The sequence below is a fragment of the Carassius gibelio genome, chromosome B2 (genome assembly GCF_023724105.1).
Source record: "Carassius gibelio isolate Cgi1373 ecotype wild population from Czech Republic chromosome B2, carGib1.2-hapl.c, whole genome shotgun sequence".
Classification (NCBI taxonomy): domain Eukaryota; kingdom Metazoa; phylum Chordata; class Actinopteri; order Cypriniformes; family Cyprinidae; genus Carassius; species Carassius gibelio.
In genome coordinates this window covers 24178598-24199190 of record NC_068397.1, presented here as the reverse complement: position 1 = coordinate 24199190, position 20593 = coordinate 24178598, and the positions used below count along the sequence as shown (strand labels likewise).

At 38.0% G+C, this 20593-nt stretch overlaps 1 protein-coding gene across 1 annotated transcript in view; it reads right to left on the bottom strand.

The window, feature by feature from the left end:
• Positions 1 to 16992, bottom strand: part of epha4b (eph receptor A4b) — a 102153-nt gene extending 85161 nt beyond the window's left edge. Inside the window, exons 1-2 of the mRNA XM_052549211.1 lie at positions 16466 to 16992; positions 4428 to 4492 (exon numbers count right to left, since the gene is read on the bottom strand). Coding sequence (XP_052405171.1) covers positions 4428 to 4492; positions 16466 to 16559 — 159 coding nt within the window. The 5' untranslated portion in view covers positions 16560 to 16992. The remainder of the gene's footprint in view (positions 1 to 4427; positions 4493 to 16465) is intronic.
• Positions 16993 to 20593: the final 3601 nt, after the last annotated feature.

Below are 20593 nucleotides of genomic sequence, written 5' to 3'. Positions count from 1 at the left end.
GATACAGCAAGCATCTGTGTCAGGATCATCTACAAATGTTTCTTTTGATTCAAATCATTTCAACATTAGGTTCATACAATCAATCTGAATTATTATTATATCTGTTTTTTCTTTTGTTCTTTATGAATCAAACCCAATGAGTTAATGATTCAGATACCACAGTTACCAGATTACTGGAGTGAATGTCTGTTTAATATACAAAAAGGGTGACACTTATAAAACAGCCTGCAAATTATTTACATTTTAGAATTTATGGTCCTTTTGTTTTCCTTAAAAAAAGCTTTAAAGCTCCTGTCCTCAATACTCATAAATGAATGGCAAAGAGCAACCAGTACCTTTTGCATTCCAAGGAAAAAGCAAAGTCAAATGGCTTTGGAAAGAAACAAGGGTAAGTAAATGATGATAGCATTTTCATTTTTGTGTGAACTAATCCTTTAACAAGCCTTAAACTGATTGGCAGCTGAATATGGGTGCACATTTAAGCAAATGGTCAAGGAGACAGAGTGCATCAGAATGTCTCCAAAAGAGCCATTTTCCACATCAGTGCAATCAAGCATTTGAAGTATTTTATTCTATGCGTCAGCACAGTCTGGAGTGCACATCACTTTCTACCCATGATGTCATAGCAACAAAGAGAGCATTTATGACACGTTGCCATTAGCTTATAGCTTTAAAAAAGTGATCGAGGCATGAAGGTCAATTGCTAGCACAGTCTGGCTTTAAACTGAGCCATATGCTGACTGGTGGGAATGGGCGGACGTTACAGATCAAAGCGACACTGAACGTCTTGGGTATGTTCTTTCCCTTCAAGTGCAATAAGTTCGACATTTGAGGGAATATTTATACAGGGATAAAGGCAGGTTTATGCATTTCTGTTTATTTATTTTCAAAACTCGGTCTGAACCCAACCGCTACGGAAAGTTTCTTTGGAAACGCATTGTCTGAATTCATGAAGTATTTTACCACAGATGGGTGGTTATACAAAAGTCTAGAGGGTTGTGTTACACACTCCAGATCTCCAGAAGCACATGTACAATTTAGTTACGCATTTTAGCATGCCACGATAGGGCACAGCCATCTGAAAGGAAATTGGCCATGTGTAGTTGATATATTCATGAACATAACTAGCAAACCTTTAGAAAAGGCATTCGTAAATCCTCCTACATGCAGCTAGTTCCACACACATTCACAATTGTTAAGTGAAAAACAGGTTATTTGGACAGGAGGTAAAGCTTAGCCACTTTCAATCAACGTAACGGTCATAAGTGTGACATGGACATCTTGTTAATTAGCGTCTCCAGCTGTCCACTTCCCCTAGAGTCTCATCTGAAATACCTTAACTCCATTCTCCAGTCACCCTTCACAAGGTCTGACCTCTTTGAAGCCAACCAAATATGTCAGATCAGGGGGTCTGCTTAGCCCTTCACTGGCTTAACTTAATTGCAGGTCCACAATCATATGGTAGTTTAAGATACTTAAGTGCAATTGACTTTGAATCCCTGAAAGAACGTCTGTTTTTTGGGCAGAAGGTCTCTTTTGGAGGACATGTTATGTGGGTTACCTGTTTTCTATCACTCTAGGTGAATTACTCCCTTCTATTTTAGTAACAGACACGCACACATACCCTAAATGACTATGGCCATTTGATAGCCAATCCAAAGCAAGCCTTCCACATCTGGGACAGGGAAAGCTGTATTAGTCTTGACCTGAGAAGGTCAAGTGGCAGTCGATTGAGTCAGTAAGGTAAATATCTTGCGGAGGTGAAGCGGCCGCTTTGGGAACATGTCAGCTTTCCTGTGAGCTGCTCCACAACGGCGCACCGGCGGGTTCAGTGGGTCATGGGTCACAGCGATAATCCTCAAGTATGAAATGCAAACTTCAGTTATGAGACCTGATGTAGCCTTACAGTTCAGTCCCATTAAATAACTGCCACACAAGCAAAACAAAGAGACTCCTACTATCACCTCACGAGGATAGGAAAGAATGTTCTCTGAAGAGTTTAACAGACGTCATGTTGATACAGGCCAACTGGAAGCGACTCTCGCAGTATGTGGGAGTCACCCAATCCAGTAACTAAAGTCTCTCAATTTGGATTAATTTTGGACTAATCATTTATGACTAAATTTGGCTAGTGGTTTGTTGTAGAAATGAAAACTATCTATTTAAAAGCTACTAGGCATGTTTGAATAAGAGAAGCATTTTGATGCATTTTTACACTTCAGGTTTCAATCGGCCCAATGGGTTTTTGGTTAAATGCCTGAAACAAGGCCTGTAGTTAACACAAGTTCAAGGTATTTTCATGGTTTATTTTACATTAAATTCAACACTTATACTGGACAAGTGATTCTTTTTAAGCACTTAAAAAGATGTTTCACAACAAGTGGCTAAATGGCATTAACAGAAGTTGACAAGAATGTTAAACATCATCACGCCAAACAAGAGAACTCTTTTACTCAAAAGTTCTCTTTCATAGTCTGTTTATACTCACACTCTTAGAAACTTTCCTAACTAAAACATTTAAACTTGTAGACTGTAAACAAAGAATGAGTTGCTGGAAAAAGTAGTGGTGATGTAGTGTATTTCATTTATAGCAAAGATGTGTTTATGATTGAGTATATTGATAAACAAAAGTTCAAAAATCATGAACTCAGAGCATATTCTCAGTAATAATCTCAAATCTAATGGACAAATTGCAATGGTTTTTTGTCAACCAGACAAAAATAAGCATTCTAATCATCATAACCATGTAAAGTACAAAAAAAAAATATATATATTATTCAATTATTCATTTTGACTTGTACTAAAGAAAAAAAAAAAATTTAATTGGATGGATGGATGGATTTTCTGGGAAAAAGATTTTATTTCATTTATAAAGTCTTTAATGTGGTGTAAGTTACATTATTTTATGCAACAAAATAAAAAATAAAAAATAACCCAAGTTGAGTTGTTTTTAACCCAGTATTTTTTAGAGTGTAGTATTAGATGGTAGTAATAGTAGTCTACAATGTAAAAAAAGGCTGTAACAAGCATTCACAATTAATGAAAATGCTAATATTGGTCACTAAGTGATATGATCCCGATATCATGCATCCCTGAAATACAAATTCCTATGCTGCGTACAATGCAGGGCAGATAGTCTGCAAACTGAAATGCAAACTGCTCTCTGTGGACGCTCCAGTCACTCACCCTACAGCAGCGCTCAATCACCCTACAGCAGCGCTCAATCGCACTACAGCAATTCAAACACACCAAGCAGTTTACAAAAGCTAATCTCCTCTATATAAATGTAAGAGACCAGCAAAGAATACTGTGACTATTAAACATGACAGATCTCATAACTCCTAAATGTGGCTTAAAGAATGTATCTGTTTTGAGGATCTTGCTCTATAGCGTTTGCATTTTCTCCACAACTTTTAAATGTCATTCAATATTCACATGCTCTCCTAGGGTGACACAGCGGGTTTGGGTTATTGATAATGTATCAGCCTGTTATGCAATGCAATACTCTGTTATGCAAGTCTAATATTTCTCGGTTTGAGAAAGGGTACAGACTTCATGTCTGTCTGACTATTTTCAGCAAAAAATCATTTGTAAATTCCGCTCATCTCCAGATTTAGCTGCTACACGACACATCTCGTAGACACCCGTGTGGGGCACAGACAATCTGATCTAGCTTCTGACGGCTCTATTAAATCATTTAAAAGACGGCTGTGAAATCCCAAATATTGATTTTCCTTTAAGCCCACCATGGTTTTTGCAAACTCAATTATTTTTAGACCACTTTGGGTGCCTCAAAAAAGACAGAACAGGCCTTCTCTACTCAAAATAAAGGCTCCTTCTTTTTGCTCTCTGGCACAGGGGATTGTGTTCCTACTTTAGAGACTCTTAATCTTGATGTCTTCCTCAAATCAATTGGAAGTAAGCGACTGGGGAAGTTGGTGTTAAGCCGAACATGAACACCTCTTGGCTGGAAACTAAGGCTGGTCTAAGCTCACTAGACTCCACATGACCTTGACACCACATCCTACAATTTACACACGCACAGAACTTGCTAGGTTTTATAAGAACTTGAGAACGTGCTTACAGCCTTTCTTTCCCATGAGCCTGATGAATGCTGAATCCACTCTTATGAATATACATGCGTAGTTCAGGTTTAACCTTATACAATTCCAGCACATCTGAAACGTGACAGCGTGATTACAGATGATTGTTTGCAAGAAGAAATGTGCTGGAGGGGTTCAAAAGTGTGTGGAAGCCCAGGAGCATAGATTCATTTTAATTTGTCCCTGCGTGGTTCAAGTCATTTGTGTAAAACAGGCGCAGACAAAACGCACCATAATTTGGGCTGGTTGCAAGAGTTAGAATTGATTAAAGATGTTTGAGGGGCTTGTGTGTTTGTCTTGATTTTGATTGGTCATGTTACTCACCCCTTCAGCTGGATAGGCCTCCCAGCCAAGGTCTCCCAGAGCAGACATGGTGTCCAGCAATGTAACTAGAGAGAAAGAGCACAGGGGAGAGAAAAAGAAGTCATGATTTGTTAAAGTTCACTCAACCTCGTGACATATTGTGAGCAAAACAAGCCGGTTAGATGAGATTGCATATTTGGCAAGTAAATCACAGAGCAGTTGCAGACAATCAGGTCTGTAGCCTGAGGGACGAGAGTCTAGCCCCATGTTTTAAATCATTCCAACAATGCCCTCCTTCATCCAGCGGCAAAACCCAATGCTGGGAACCCATTACAAGAGAAAGACTGTTTTATAAATCAGATATATCAATAAAAACGTATTCATGTCTTACACAGCATTACCGGTAAAATAAAGTTTGCCCTCGATAGCAGTATTGATGGTTTTCATTTTCATTTCGGGAGTATATACGAGTATGTGTGTGAATGCCAAGTGGAATGGGTCAACAAACCATCTAAAAGGCTATTTAATTTCTCATAGTCTATCTCTTCATCGCACAGCATGAAATAATGTCTTACCATCGACAGCTATTAATTTTTAATCACCTCTGATGTTGCGTTTTCACATTGAGGAAAACATATACACGGCTCATTTGATAAAGTGTTGCAAACCATTTTCTACATTTCAACACTACATTTCATAAACAGAATTAAGACACAATTATCAAAACACTGATTTAGATACATTTGATTCCCATATAAATATGGTGATACTGTTTTTGGTGTTACCAGCTGTAACAGTAACATTACAGAAATGAACTGAACAAAATCTGAATTTATAACATCATTATTAAAATGCCATATGTGTATATTATACATTTGGATAATACATGAGATGTTAATGCTGTTATTAAATATTGAAATAAATTATTGATCATTACATTATTCTTTTTAGAAAAAAATATTGCCGTCTGATTGACGGATATACACTCAGACTCTCTCTCTCTCTCTCTCTCACACACACACACACACACACACACACACAGAGACAATCACAACTTCTCGTCAATACTTCAGGATATCCACATAAAGAAATGCTTAACACAGCATGTTTTTTATATTGGCACACATTCAGTTTATTGGCATGCAGATCTTAAGTGGTTTAATAGCCTTGTTTGTCTTTCACCCTCTCGGAAGTCAATGTTTTAACTGGATTTGTCAAAAAAAAGAAAAAGAGTAAAAAACTAAAGTATGACCACAGTATTCTTAGCTGTTGTGTACGAAGCGGAGTGGGATGTGTGTTTGATTTATAGTGACAGTGCAGTGTTGGTGTCAGATTAATGGAGTCATGTATCATAAATATTTTCCTGCAGACTGACTGTAATCCTTAAGCGGTAAGAAGGATCTGCTCTACCTCACAAACTGTGCACTGCATAATTTGTCCATAAAATGTCCAAACAACTACAGCGACACAGAGCTGTGAATCTCAATTGCTCATTTCTCATTCAAAGTGTTTAACCAACTATAGAAAAGGCCTTTTAAATAAAATGTATTTTAATAGAAATAGTTTTGCCTATATAGCTTAATATTAGATGTACATAAAAGACAAAAAAGTGTTCATATGGAGTGATTCAGTAAAACCAGATTCTTCTCCCCTCCTCCTCCTCTCTTCTGTCCCCATGGATTGATGAGCAGCACTTTTTCAAAGTGTTATATGCCTGATGCAACACATTACGCCCCGGTGACGGTGACATTTGTAAATAAATAAAGTTGCAGCGAAAGTGTGTCAGAGTGTGTGCTGAGGCCATTTACTCAGTGAACAGGAACCCTTTTCGCTGAAGAAAGGTCGCGCTTTAAAACCACACACAACAGATAAAGAGCATTTATGTGGTCTCTGTTTGGTTAAACCTAGTGATTACTGATGTCTTTAACAGCACACCGTCTAATGGAGGGCAGAAGCTGACCCAATACAACCACCCTGCGTATGAGAACCACTAATTTGGACGTGTTTAATCGGGATAAACAATTCCGAAATGGCAGAGGGAAGAGGAAACCAGTAATAATGCAGACAACACAGTTGGATGACTGTTATATCAATTACTCAGATAGCTGCAGATAAATCCTGTGGTGGCGAAACAAAAGACTTTATTTAGCTAAACATCACACATCACACCTCTGCTCTGAGGCTAAAGATGGATGGATGGATGGATAGACAGACTAATAGACAGACAGACAGAGGCAGACAGACAGACGGATGGATAGACAGATGGGTAAACACATAGAAATACACTCTCATCTCTTTGTCTCTTCTGTTCTTTCTCGTCTCACTCCATTTATCTGTCCCTGGAGAAGTGAATTCATCTGTAAGTGTAAGTGTAACTCTAACTTGACTTGCTTTCTCACATCTAAAAGACTTTTGTCCATTTGTGTCCCAACCCTGCTCAAATTCATCGTCCAATAAAACCAGACACAAAACACCATCCATCGACTCGATACCAGATCAAAGCCAGCAAAACACTTTACAGTAAGATTCATATATTGCCTCATCTCACACTTCTGACAAATAAAACACTGCCTTGTCACACACTTCCATCGTCTTACATAAAATGGGTTTGATTATCAACCGTAAGTATTTTTCTAAGGATTCGTGTTTGCTGCAGAGATACATTTTTCTCTCAAAACAACATGTGAATAATTTTCCCAAGACCGCCTCTGTTGTCTGCAGAGAAGACTGCATGGGCTCTTCTCAGCGTTTGGTTTCAAACAGGCATGTTCATGTATCGATTATCGTCAGCGGGCAGCATTGTACATGGGCAAGAAAAGCTGAGAGACTGTGGGACCATGTTACTGGAACAGGACACCCCAGAGACAAGCTAGAGTCCACTCCAGGATTTTATTGTGATAAATCATTAAATACAACACTTTGATCATAATCCATTGATCTGTTGCACTTTTAGGTCCTTGCATTAGTGAATCTCTAAAGGAAGCATATGGGGAGGAAAATGTTTGTTATTGTCTGACATACATAAAATTAGTTTTAGTGGCCAGGCTGAAAAAGTGGCTGACATTTGGACATTTTAAGGCTGTGTTTACACTTGGCAGGCTTGGGTTGAATAAAAAAGACTCTGGTGTGATCGCTCTGTTTAGTGTTGTTCACTTGAATATGTGTGAAGGCTGCCAACCTTGGTGCTCACAAAGTGGACAGAGACACACTTTTTCATGTTTTGTAAGTTTAGTAAATTTGCTAAATATACGTCACAAAAGCTGTCCATTGTGATCCTTATGCTTTTTGTTTTGCATATTTTTGGGTTTGTGATAAAAAAAAAAAAATGACAAAAGTGAATCAGGAAAAAATATATCTTGTTTCTTTTTTTTTCATACTAAAAAAAAAAAAAAAAAAAAAAAAAAAAAATCAAACAAGACAAATGTTACAGCAAATATTTATTTAGCACAGAGGCATTCGAGAAATCAACAGTAATTAAATAAAAGTACTAAAATAAATGCCATAAGATATTTAGAACTTTTTACAACTCAATAATAAATGAAATGTTTCTTGAACACTAAATCAACATGTAATAATATATGTGACCCTGAACCACAAAACCTTAATCGTTGGGGTAAATTTTTAGCAAAAGCCAAAAAAACATTGTACGGGTCAAAATTATCGATTTTTCTTTTATGCCAAAAATCATTAGGATATTAATTAAAGATCATGCTCCATGAAGATATTTTGTTAATTTCCTTCTGTAAATATATCAAAATTTAATTTTTGATTAGTAATATGCATTGCTAAGGATTCATTTGGATAACTTCAAAGTCGATTTTTCATTATTTTGATTTCTTTGCACCCTCAGATTCCAGATTTTCAAATAGTTGTATCTCGGCCAAATATTGTCCAACCCTAACAAACCATAAATCAGTGGAAAGCTTATTTATTCAGATGATGTATAAATCTCAATTTTGAAAAATAGACACTTAAGACTGGTTTTGTTGTCCAGGGTCACATATGCTTTCCCATCAAAGACATAAAATAGGTTTATTAAAACTGTATTTTAGACTGTAATATTTAATAGTATTTTAGATTGTACACTATTTTACACAAAAATATTCAAAATCTTTGAATTCTTCATTATTAATCTACATGCTTTCTAAGAAAATTCTCTGGCTGTCCTCTGGCATCGGCCACTGAAAAACCAATTTCATTCGCTTGATCACTAGCATAGCAGCACACATCCAGAAATTGAGACCAACATCAAAACTGTTCCCTTTTTCATTCTCGTTCTCTCTCTTTATCCATGTCCCCCATGCTGCTGGCTTTCTCTCTCTCTCGCCTGCTGTTGAAGTGTTTGAGTCCAGGCCAGTGGTGATTACGGATGCTTTGAGTGGGGAGAGCTCAGTGTTCCTCTGGCTGTGATCTCCACTTCCATCCCCTTTCGCTTTCTAATCCCGGCGGAAGAGCTGCTTTAATCTACCTGCCAGCAATCAAACGCCCCGCCAGCCCTTCCAATACCTTAGGCAGAGCCGCACGACTTCACAATGAGGGCGGCAGCCAAAAACACTTGCTTTGTCACAGGTGTGAATATACGGACTGCCTACTGAAAAGCAAAATCGATATTAAGATAAAAAGGTGTATTGGCACAGCCTGCCTATAAAACACATTAGGCCTAAAAACATAAAGTTTATAATAGATGAATCACAAAAACGCCCACACACACCTCTGAACCTCTCTGATGCATTTCTCCATCTGAATGAGGCTGTCAATGGTGCTTAGGGTCTTTCTTTCTGCTCTAAGTGGCAGGGGCCAGAGTGTTGTCGTGGTAACAGGGAGGTACTGGGGTACAGCAAGGGGGAACTGAAGATTTGTGGATCTCGCTCTAGTAAGACATTAAGGAATGCTGGAGTCGGTGAGGTTCGGTCAGCCCTCTCCAAGCTGGGTCACTCGGCAGCCAATGGCACATTAGTGAGCACATAATCACTGCTGAGGGCCGAGTCAGTGTACCTGCGAGCAGCTCCCAGCATCATGGGCTGCATCCGTAATGAGCCAAAGTCATCAGAAAAACATATGGAAAAGAGCGCTTCCTCTTCCAAAACCACAGCTTGCTTGGAACGGCGTATATAAAACCGTTTTAGACAGAGATGCCAGATATTTCAGTGACTATATCAGTATAAACTTTGTTTGTTTGTTTTTGTCTGATTGAATATAATATTTGCTGTTACAAAAGTATTTAAAACTTATATATGTTCTACTTAATTTCTCATATTACTATAGATTAATAGCATGTATAATTTATGATCTGTGTTTTAATATGAACAGTTAAACAAATAATATTGGCCATCAAATTAATAATATTTATATAAATATTATATATGCTTAATATTTTTGTGGAAACTGTTCATTTTTCAAAAATAAATTTATAAAATAAACTTTTTTGAGTGATGTCAAACGATCAATCACATCCCAAAACGTTTTTTGATTACATAATATATGTGTGTACTGTGCATATTTATTATGTATGTATTTATAAATACATACACATGCATGTATATATTTAAGAAAAATGTTATGTTTATATATTAAATATATATATATATATATATATATATATATATATAAAAAAACATATGCATGTAAATACATGTATATATTCTCAAAATATATAATGTGTGCGTGTATTTATATATAAATTGTAAATACAAAAAGTACAAAAATTATGTAAACAAAAACTTATTTTGGATGTGATTAATAACAATTAATCGTTTGACAGGACCACTTTTTTCAGTATTTTTAAATGAATAAAAAGTGCTAAAGTAATGAAAAAAAAATGAACCATGACTTTTCACATTACTGAACAATCTATGATGTAGAACCAATTTTCACTCTGAAATTTGATAGTAAATAGATTTCATAATTATTTACAAAGACATGACAAGTAACACGGAATTAAACATACAATTTTGTGTAGAAAGACTAAAATAGTATTTTCTTGTAAACCTACTCGAATAATCTGTATTTAACATTATAATTTGTATTTTACATTATAAGCTGTATGCAGAATGTAGCTACCAGAGACAACAGCACAATTTAGACACCTGAGATACAGATTTTTACAGTATATTTTCTTATTTTATATAGCATTTGCTCAATCTGGCTCTGTAAAATACTGAGAAAAATATTGTAAATTGAAACTACAAATAGCACTATGTTGTTTGTTAACCCTCTAAACGTACTGTAGAATTTATGTGAAGCACCGTGCAGCCAGACAAGCACAGACACACACAAAACTGGACAGGAGAGACGGAAAACTGAATACAGCAGCTTACGCACACACATGCTCTCTGACAATCACACAGGAGGACAAAGCTTGGAGTCATGGGAACACAAAGCTTTAGAAAACAAGATTTTTGAATGACAGCATGCTCAAGTCCCTCGGCACCAAATTGGCCACAGGAGGGAAAGAATGAAAAAAAGCTGGAAGAGAGAAGTGTGTGAGTGACTGAGGGAGAAAAAGAGAGAAAGAGAGAGACTTTCAGTCAGACCAGGCTAAAGCTCATTGGCATACAAATCCTTCCCACAAACACATCTCCATTCTGCCTCTTTTTTCCTCTATCAGCTGCCAGGTCGCCCTGCTATTGTGCTGCCAACATCAGGCCCGGTCTGTAGAGTGCACGGAGAATGAAGCCCTCAGACAATGACCACCCTTTTCCTCTCCTTTTCATCTCTTTCATTCTCATTTTCCTCTGCCATTTCCCACTGGCCATCAGGCTCTACATGGACTGAACTAAAAGACCACAAAAATTCCCATAATCGCCTAGCTGCTAGATGAAAAAGGTTTGATAAGGTAAATATTAGGTAAATATTTCATGTAAATATTTAACACACAAACACACATACAGATATTATATACACACACATTATATATATATATATATATATTTTTTTTTTTTTTTTTTTTTTTTTTTGATTCAAATAATCATTATGTTTTAAAAATTTAAGATTTTTTAAATTAAATTATTGAAATATTTGAAAAAAATAAAAATAAAAAAAAAAATAAAACAGCTTAAAAAAATTAGAAACATTACTTCACTTTAAAACATGGTCACTAGTTCTTGACCTATGTCACCGTAGTTCTGTCACATTGTGGTTGTAGAAGTGGGTCGTATGACACCAGAAACCTAAATCTGCAAAGGAAAAAGAGAATTCATTTCCACCATCATCTACTCACAAACCTCGTTCCGTCCATTTTCAGTGCACTTACTTGTGACCACCAATAGTTTTGTGGTGCATTATCGTATCATTTGAACTTTTTTCTCTACCAAAAATGTTGCCCGATCTTTATAACATGACCAGGCTGTATTATTTTCCAGTTAAGAGGTGCATTACTTAAATTACACCTCTTTTATCACTGTGTGTTGACCATCTAAAGTGCTGTCTCTAAAACCACATAAGACTGGATCAGGTAGCAAAGACAGCATGTGATATCAGAATGACCCAGGAAACAGGCCGTCCGGAGCAGGATGTCGGTTTTAGCTTTTGAAAAGGAGATGCCCATCGAGTGGCAAGGTCGCATTGCATCGAAATGTGAATCTGACCATTGTTTGACCCAACACAAAAGGAGAATGGGTAGATGAACTGAGCAAACAGCCCACCTTTAGCTCAAACAAACAAAAAAAACAGAGACTCGAAGCATGCGGCACACAGACACTGAGAGATTTCACCCAGTCAATAACACAGAGCCGAGCAAATTGAAAAACCCTGCTGTTTGTTTAGCGCTGCGGTAAGGAGGCGATTCTCCCAGCACAATCGCCTCTCCAAACTACGCAAAAAAAGAGAGAAGCTGAGGCCAAATGCAGACAGATGAATTCAATTAAAACAAATAAAAGGTCAAGACTGGAACCCAGCAAGACCGTAGGGAGAGCGGATCGCACAGCGTGACGTTTAGAGTCGGGCTCCATTGTGTTGACTAGCCTGCTAATGAGCCTCCAGTGAGAGAACCGGTAGCTGAACATGAGTGTCAGAGGCGTTCATTTGTAGAAACAGAAAGAAAAGAGCGAGAGAGTTAAAAAGGGAGGACGGAGCGGCTCGTTTGTTGGAGACAGAAGTAGTTGTAGCTGACAGGGCAATGCAGAACAGAGGGCATCCCAGTGAATACAGGTCACCAGCCCAGCATGTCACAGGAAGGGTTTCTTTACAAAAACAACAGATAGAGCCCAAACAATGACCCGAGTTCAACCAAAACAAATAACCAAGCCAGTAATATGATCCTTATTCACAAAGAAACTACACCGGTCTGCCTATTCACACCGTTTGTAGGCCATTGTGCACCAATCATAGCTGATGATGTCCTAAAATCAATAGCTATATGTCTCCCCCTATATCTTTCACCTATTTTAATTTCATTGCAAATAATATTGGCAATCAATTACCTGGCTTGAGCCATTGTGTGTCCAGAAAATCATTGTCCCTCAGCCTTTGCTCGTGTGTGGTAATAATGGTGTGTACGGTGGGAATTTAAGAGGCCCTCTAAGGTCTTTTTAATGATTGCACATCGGCGTGCAACCTATAGCGCAAAGCCATCAGTAATCCCAGTAATAGAGGTGAATCAGTGCGGTGAGGCGGCCAATCAATGTCCACGTCAGCTCAAGGTCATGAACAAAATGATGATGGTGATAAAAGCAATCCAATTACACTGATGTGATTAATCATAAAACGATATTATGATTCCCGTTCTCATTATACAGATAAACAAGTGTAATCAATAAATAGATCTATAGTTATTCTCCTAAAAGAAAGACTCTACTGAAAAGTTTTGGAGAGATCTTAAAGGAATAGTTCAAGTAAAATGAAAAAAGCTGTAAATTTTGACTAACCCTTACATTGTTACAAACCTCTACTGCAGAGCATAAAAGATGATATTTTGAAGAATGTATGGAGAAAAGCAGCTTAAACAATAAAAGTCAGTGGGGTCCCAAAGAACACTGGATCCCACTGATGAGGAGACAAGAACATGATTTCAAAAATAATTCTTATTTTGTTTTCCACAGATGGAAAGAATTATTTTGGGAACAGCATGGGATTACATGATGACCAAAAGTCAAACATTTCCCATTTAACTTTGTATCCAGGATCAAATGATCTGAAGTATTCTCCGCACACAATGACTCGTTTGTTTCAATTACTATTTTGTCTGAAACATTACTGAAACTTCTTGTCTCCTAAATGTAAAGTAGATAGACAGATGTGTGTCGTACTCTCTTGTTTGTTTTAGCCGAGGCATTTGGGCACAAGGGCACTCTAATCCAGACTGTTTAAACCTGGAGAAAAGGCAGAGAACAGAGGCTCCTTCACAAACAGAGGCTCATCCCCTGGGGGGAAGCTGAGCCACTAATCCGGCTGCCCAGCAAATGAAAGCAAGCAACAGGGACAGGTCACCCAAACTCGCTAGAAGGGAGGAAAGAGAGAGAGGAATATCAGAGCAGTGAAAACAGCCCTTGGTGGAGGTAGAATACTAATCTGAGGCCAAAGAAGTAAAAAGAAACATAAAAATCGATGACCATTCCAGGAGTTCAGCAAAAAGATTAAATGTTCTTTTTTTTAAGCCATTAAACCGAATTAAGCTCACCAACCCGGATCAGACTCAATCTAATCTTTTCTCAAGCAGGTGGTATGAACCCTCCTCTGGCAGACCGCAAGAGACCATACAGAGCTCTTCTTCATTTCATTGTAAAATTAGTTTTGGCATAACTGTGTTAAGATCTCCATGACTGGGGCTCAAAATCCCAAACTTTTATTAATTTTTTTTTTGGTTCTGGGAAAAATTTTCATATTCTAAATTCATGAAACTGTGAGATCCACCGCGAAACAAAACCCTGACTAAATAATTTGTGCACTACAAGGCGCCCTCTGCTGTTCACATCGGCTGCTGCACTGTCCCCTGATCTCTCTGAATTCATTCCTTCTTAGATGACTTCCACATTTCGGTCCATATGTGGCAAATGACTCCCTTGTCATTGTGTTCGCATTGCTCCAGTATAACATGGCACCCGCACTCCCACTGCGGCTTAAAATAACAAACGCTGGTCAGTCTTACGGCTCGGTGAGCAAGCACAGCGGGCGTCCTCTAGATGAGAAGACGTTATTTACAGTCACATAGAGCACCATGGAGCACAGCAGAGACAAAACAGAAGAGACCGTGCTTAGGCGTTGGAAGCCACTGGCGGTTATGCACTCTACTCACATATACAGTATGCACAAAAGCACATGCTACTGCAAAAATACAAAGACATGGGGCAGTCGACTAAAGTAAGCTAATTAGGCTGATAACAGAGGGGAAGGTTCAGAAGAAAGCAGAAAACATTATAAAGAAGAAAGAGGCTAGAAGGACAAGCCCTGCTGGGAGGGAACACGGGGAAAAAGAAACAGAGCGAAAGCGATTTCCAGTCACCGGACAGCCAGAGACACCAACCAGTAAAGCACTGTTTAGTCCTTCTGTTGGGCACAAAATGATTTGTCTCCCATCTCCACTGGTAAAACACAGTTTCACCATCCTCTCAAGTGCTTTTTTCATCTGACAAAATACAGTTTAATCAGGTTTTGAAAGTTGGCATTGGTGCAATCTAAGTGCTTTTGTGAATCAAAATGATGATTTCTTCCATTTATGAATGAATTCACTGAAAGGATCCAGAAAAAAAAAAAAAAAAAAAAAGAATTTATTTCACTCTTCTGCTTGGGAAAAGAAATTACTGCAATAGCTCTCTGCTTCGATGGGAGTATTATATTCATTGTCTATCTAGGATGCATTTTAAACTCTGAACTGAGCTGTGCTGAAAAAGAAGCTTATTCATATGGTCTGACTGTCTTTATAAAATAAATAAATAAATAAATAAATAATAATAATAATAATAATAATAAAAACAATTAAAAACAAACCATATTGAAATATATGCTGGACAAGCTCTGTCACACACAGAAAAACAGGCTCTTTTGCTTTTTTTAGATTATTAAAATATTAACATAAACTAATTATTATTCCAAATGTATTTAAATAAAGTGATAAACTATGTGGCCAGTTTCATGTGTTCTAATTCTTGTGACAGAGAACTGGTACTCATATGCTATTTTAGGATTTGATTATTTATTTAACAGACTGGGGAACAGATTTTTCTAGAGTGTATTAAGACTGCTATATGGACAAGAGGCAGTCACCATTAACAAATCACCTTATGGTCACTGATAAATGATCAGGCTTATAGGGACTTCTCTCGGGTTCCAGCTGGCCATACAGCACATTGCACACAACACACAGCACAATTTATGGACATATAAGAGTATTACCTGCTCACATCAAGTTCTTAATTTTGTTTATTTGCTTTTTAATCCTTAGAAAATATATGTGCTTACAAAAATAACTTCAACACTTAGTATAATATTAAATAAAATAGTAAATAACTTTTTAATACATATAGTCGGTCTCTCAAGTGTCTTCAAGTTAACTTTTAGGGGGGTAAATAAATAAACAAACCCTTAAAAAATATTGATTTACTGTTGTAATGTGACTTTCGAATAGAGTGTATGAGTATTCACAGTTTATTTTCTATATATATATATATATATATATATATATATATATATATATATATATATATATATATATATATATAAAGAAAATGTAAACAGATTTTTACACTACAAACTTTTTTTTTTTTGCTGTGGTACATTACAAAAATGCTTAAAATGTTCCATTTGTGATTGTGTGCAAGTGTTTTCATTATCCTAATAATATCCCCCAAAAAATAATAAATAAATAATATTGGAAATGTCCTACTGCAATCCACAGGGATCACTTCAAAACGAGTTCTACAGGACAATCATGATGTACTACAATATTTCAATAATCTTTAATTAAAAACACATGCATTTGCTATTTTTCCCTGCTTGCTTCATTCACCTTATGCATGATTTATAGAAACCACAGCATCCAGAGCGCACTTCACAAACTGTGTCTCCCGCAAACCTCAGCCATGAATTACTCCTATTCTTAGTTAATAAACACAAAGCCCTCTTACCTTCATTCTCTGGGTAATTCCGTAAGGCTTGACTCGGTGTGAGGGAAGGGAAAAGAAAGAAAATGAGGGACGGATAAATCCAAAGGGTTGCCATTTTCAGGCTGCGCTCAGCGCGCGCTGCATCCCTCTCGCAGTAGAAAGTTACTGAGGCTCGCGATCAGAGCTCAAGTGAGGAGAGGAGAGCAGAGCAGAGTAGAGGGAGGGTCTTGGACTATCCTCGGAGTGTCAATCATATCGGGCTGCCAAGGAAACGGAGGACGGCCGGCGACTGCTTTTAAAGGCGCGAGCTCGATAAAGACCTCAACCACTGTTGCCCAGACCACGGTTTTCCCGCGGAATTTGGCTACTTTTACACTGTTGCCGCGGGATATTTGTAATGTCCGCGGGTTAAAGCGATACAAATAACGTGATATTTTGCCCCTTAAATGCCACTTTTACCAGGTGAACCCCACCAGAAAATACGTATTTACCGGAACCTCCCGCTCTCTCAGGTGAAGCCAACAAGGAATTGACTAAAACTGCAATTCATCGCGGGCCACTCCAAAAGGTAGTCAATCCCATCCCATGTTAAAATGCCAAAATTTACAACAGTAAAAGAAAAGATTTTGGTCTAAATAGCTAATTTTGCCCTTCATGACAACTGTTAGGATGGTGATTTTTTTTTTTTTTTAACTCATTCATTTAAATTACAGTATATTAGCTTATAAAGTTCTGCATAATTAAGGGCGTGGCTACTTGAGTGCCAGGTGGATTGTTGCTGCTGACACGCGATAGGAGGGCGTGGCTTCAGCTACCAGCTCCCTCCTTTTGCCCATTTTCGATGATCTGGGAGTGTGTCAAGATGGCAACTACCGCCTCCGCCTACTTTGAGCTTTAAAAACACTCTTCAGAAAACTATGGGTGACTTCACGGCACTACATCCCTGTTTTTATACAGTCTACGGTTTTAAGTATAGCAATTGGGTTTTGCTGTGAAAACCCGGCAATCCTGATGTCAGCTGCCACACAGAAACTGAAGGAAGTGCGGACTAATTTTAGACTGGTTTTAAACTGCTTAATTCTAGTAATTTTATTAATAGCAACACTTTGTTTGATGGTTTAAGTTTATGAAGTAAGCTATTAGGTAAAAAAAAAATAGTATTATGATGAAATAAATATCAAATAATTTAAGTGGTTATCTATTTAGCCATAAAATTGCACTCTTCGCTTATATACTGTACCCTATAGTGGCGGCTTGTCTGGGGAGGCATGGGAGGCATGGCTTCCCCAAAATTTGAGATGAAAATGGGAGGAGGACAATTTAATGTTAATACAATTCACAATTCATTTCAGTTCATGTCTCAGAATGTATTTTTTTTTTTTTTTTTTTTTTTGTAATTTCACAGCTGTAATAACATAACATGTTACTGAAGTTGGAAAGCGCTGCTTTTCTATTGCTAATTAAATGCACAACAGGCAGCTCTCATTTAACACATAATTTTAAAGGATGGATGGATGTTTGCTTCAAGTGATAGGCCTGGTAAGTGAAATGATATTATCTTGCGTCTGCCGCGTTCGTTAAGTTTTCTGACTAAAAGCAACCAAAAAGCCATTTTAAAGTGGTTAAACAAATAATAATAATAGGCAGGTGTGGCGAGTGGGGCGGGGCCGAGAGGCGTGGGAACGAGGAGTGAGGCCAGGTGTAGTGATTGGAGATGAGCTACACCTGCGCCCCACCGCCGGTATCGAGTCCCACGTAGGAGATGGAAGGATATAAAACTGGAGCGACTATAGTGAAGGATGAGAGAGGACCAGGCCTGGACCATATTTTATGTTCGCTTTTTATTCATGCGCACCAGTCGTCCGTGAGGGGCTGGTGCGCTGTTTTCTGTTTATTTTGAATTATTAAAGTTTCATTTGATTGTGCGCCGGTTCCCGCCTCCTTCTTCCGGATGATTAGGACTTTAATTAGGTTACAGCAGGGATCCCCAGACCAATACAATTAGTGTGCCTCCTCTATTTTAAAACCCACGAACCGCCAATGATATTGTAAAGGTTTGTCTTTAAAAATTAAGGTCAAAATGAAGGTACTGAAAGTATGTTAACACTTCTAGCTACGCATGTTACCTGATTTTGTTCAGTTGTAATAGGGGTTATGCGCAACAGACTTAAGCAGGTCTCACCTCTTCCAGTTCATGCATTTTGCATATGCATAAAAGATTATCATAATCAATGTCCATTACATAGGCCTATAAGGATTGATATAAAAAAGTTTTGTATTTTTTTCACTAACATTTAGATATATTAACTGAATAAAACATCAACAATAAAAACAGCTAGCTGTTTTAACATGATTACCTTAAATGTCTATAATCGCCATTATTTAATACGACAAATGGAATTGATGAGACCTGTTTTTCAGGTTTGGTCAGGTGGTGTTCGACTTATACCCTGTTGTTGGTGGCAGTATCCAGGGGCGCCCCCAAGCCACAGCCACCCCTGTATAAACTCTGGTCACCCCTGTGGCCACCCCTAGGATTATTGCAGTGGGTACTATTAGTTTAAATGCAGAATGTAAATTCACAATAGTTTAAGAAGTGAAAAAAAAGTGCAGCACCTGCTGCAGCCATAGTTTTGCGTCTCTGAGCAAGTTTTTCGTTCCTGAATGAATCAACCATTTAAATGATTCGGTTCAATCACAATGACTCACTTATTAACAGTAACTCGCTGCCACCTATTGGCGGTTTTAATTTCACATTTTAGGTACCTTTTCATTTTTTAAAATAATTTCAAACATCAGTTTTCAATGTTTAATCTTTAAAATATCAAAACATGATTTATTCATTTGTAACTGCAGGTTAAAGTATTCCATGTTCCACGGAGCTGCATTAAACAGTGTGTAAAAACATCTAAATGGCACTTTAGATGCAGCTTCTGTTTTATCTGGATTGCAAAGATCAATTTTGTTGATACTGATTGCATTTGCTTGGTAACAGCCCAAATGCAAGTATTTGACCTAAGAGATGGTGCATACTTTTAGAAACAATGGTGTAAAGGTAAAAAAAAAAAAAAAATCAGGTGTCAGCTCAATTAAAAATAAAATATCAGCACAATAACACTCAGCAAAATAGTCTAATTATCGTTATCGATAAAATCCTAGAACTCACAGAGATATAACTTTTTTTCTATATTGCAAACCCTTATTTTTGTTTTCTTTATTTTAATGTGCCACCCCAAAAATTTACTGTGGCCTCATTTGGCCACCCCTGTTAACATTTTCTGGGGGCGCCACTGGCAGTATCCAAAAATCGACCCTACATATTGCGATTCACTATTTCCTACATTCAGGGGCGGACTGGCCATCTGTGTGATCTGGAGAATCACAGAACGGCCGGTACTCCAGGAAGGCCGGCGGGCCGGCCCACCACGCACGCAGTCATCACCTCATTCAGACTATAAGTCGCACCACTCCCAATCGAAGGGTTGTGGGTTCTAGTCACGGGCCGGACGGAATTGTGGGTGGGGGGAGTGCATGTACAGTTCTCTCTCCACCTTCAATACCACGACTTAGGTGCCCTTGAGCAAGGCATCGAACCCCCAACTGCTCCCCGGGCGCCGCAGCATAAATGGCTGCCCACTGCTCTGGGTGTGTGCTCACAGTGTGTGTGTGTGTGTTCACTGCTCTGTGTGTGTGCATTTCAGATGGGTTAAATGCAGAGCACAAATTCTGAGTATGGGTCACCATACTTGGCTGAATGTCACTTCACTTTCTTTCTTTCTTTCTTTCTTTCTAAGTATAAGTCGCATCAGTCCAAAAATACGTCATGACGAGGAAAAAAACATATAAATCGCACTGGATTGTAAGTTGCATTTATTTAGAACCAAGAACCAAGAAAAAACATTACCATTTACAGGGCGTGATAGGGTGCTGTATTTTTTCAGTGGTAGACTACAGGAGCACTGAACGGCATAGAGCGCCCTCTCGCGGCTGTAGACGGTAATGTTTCTATTGGTTCATTACTCTCAGTTCATGTCAAATTAATTTTGATAAATAAGTCGCACCTGACTATAAGTCGCAGGACCAGCCAAACTATGAAAAAAAGTGCGACTTATAGTCTGGAAAATACAGTTAGTATGGAACATGAGAGGA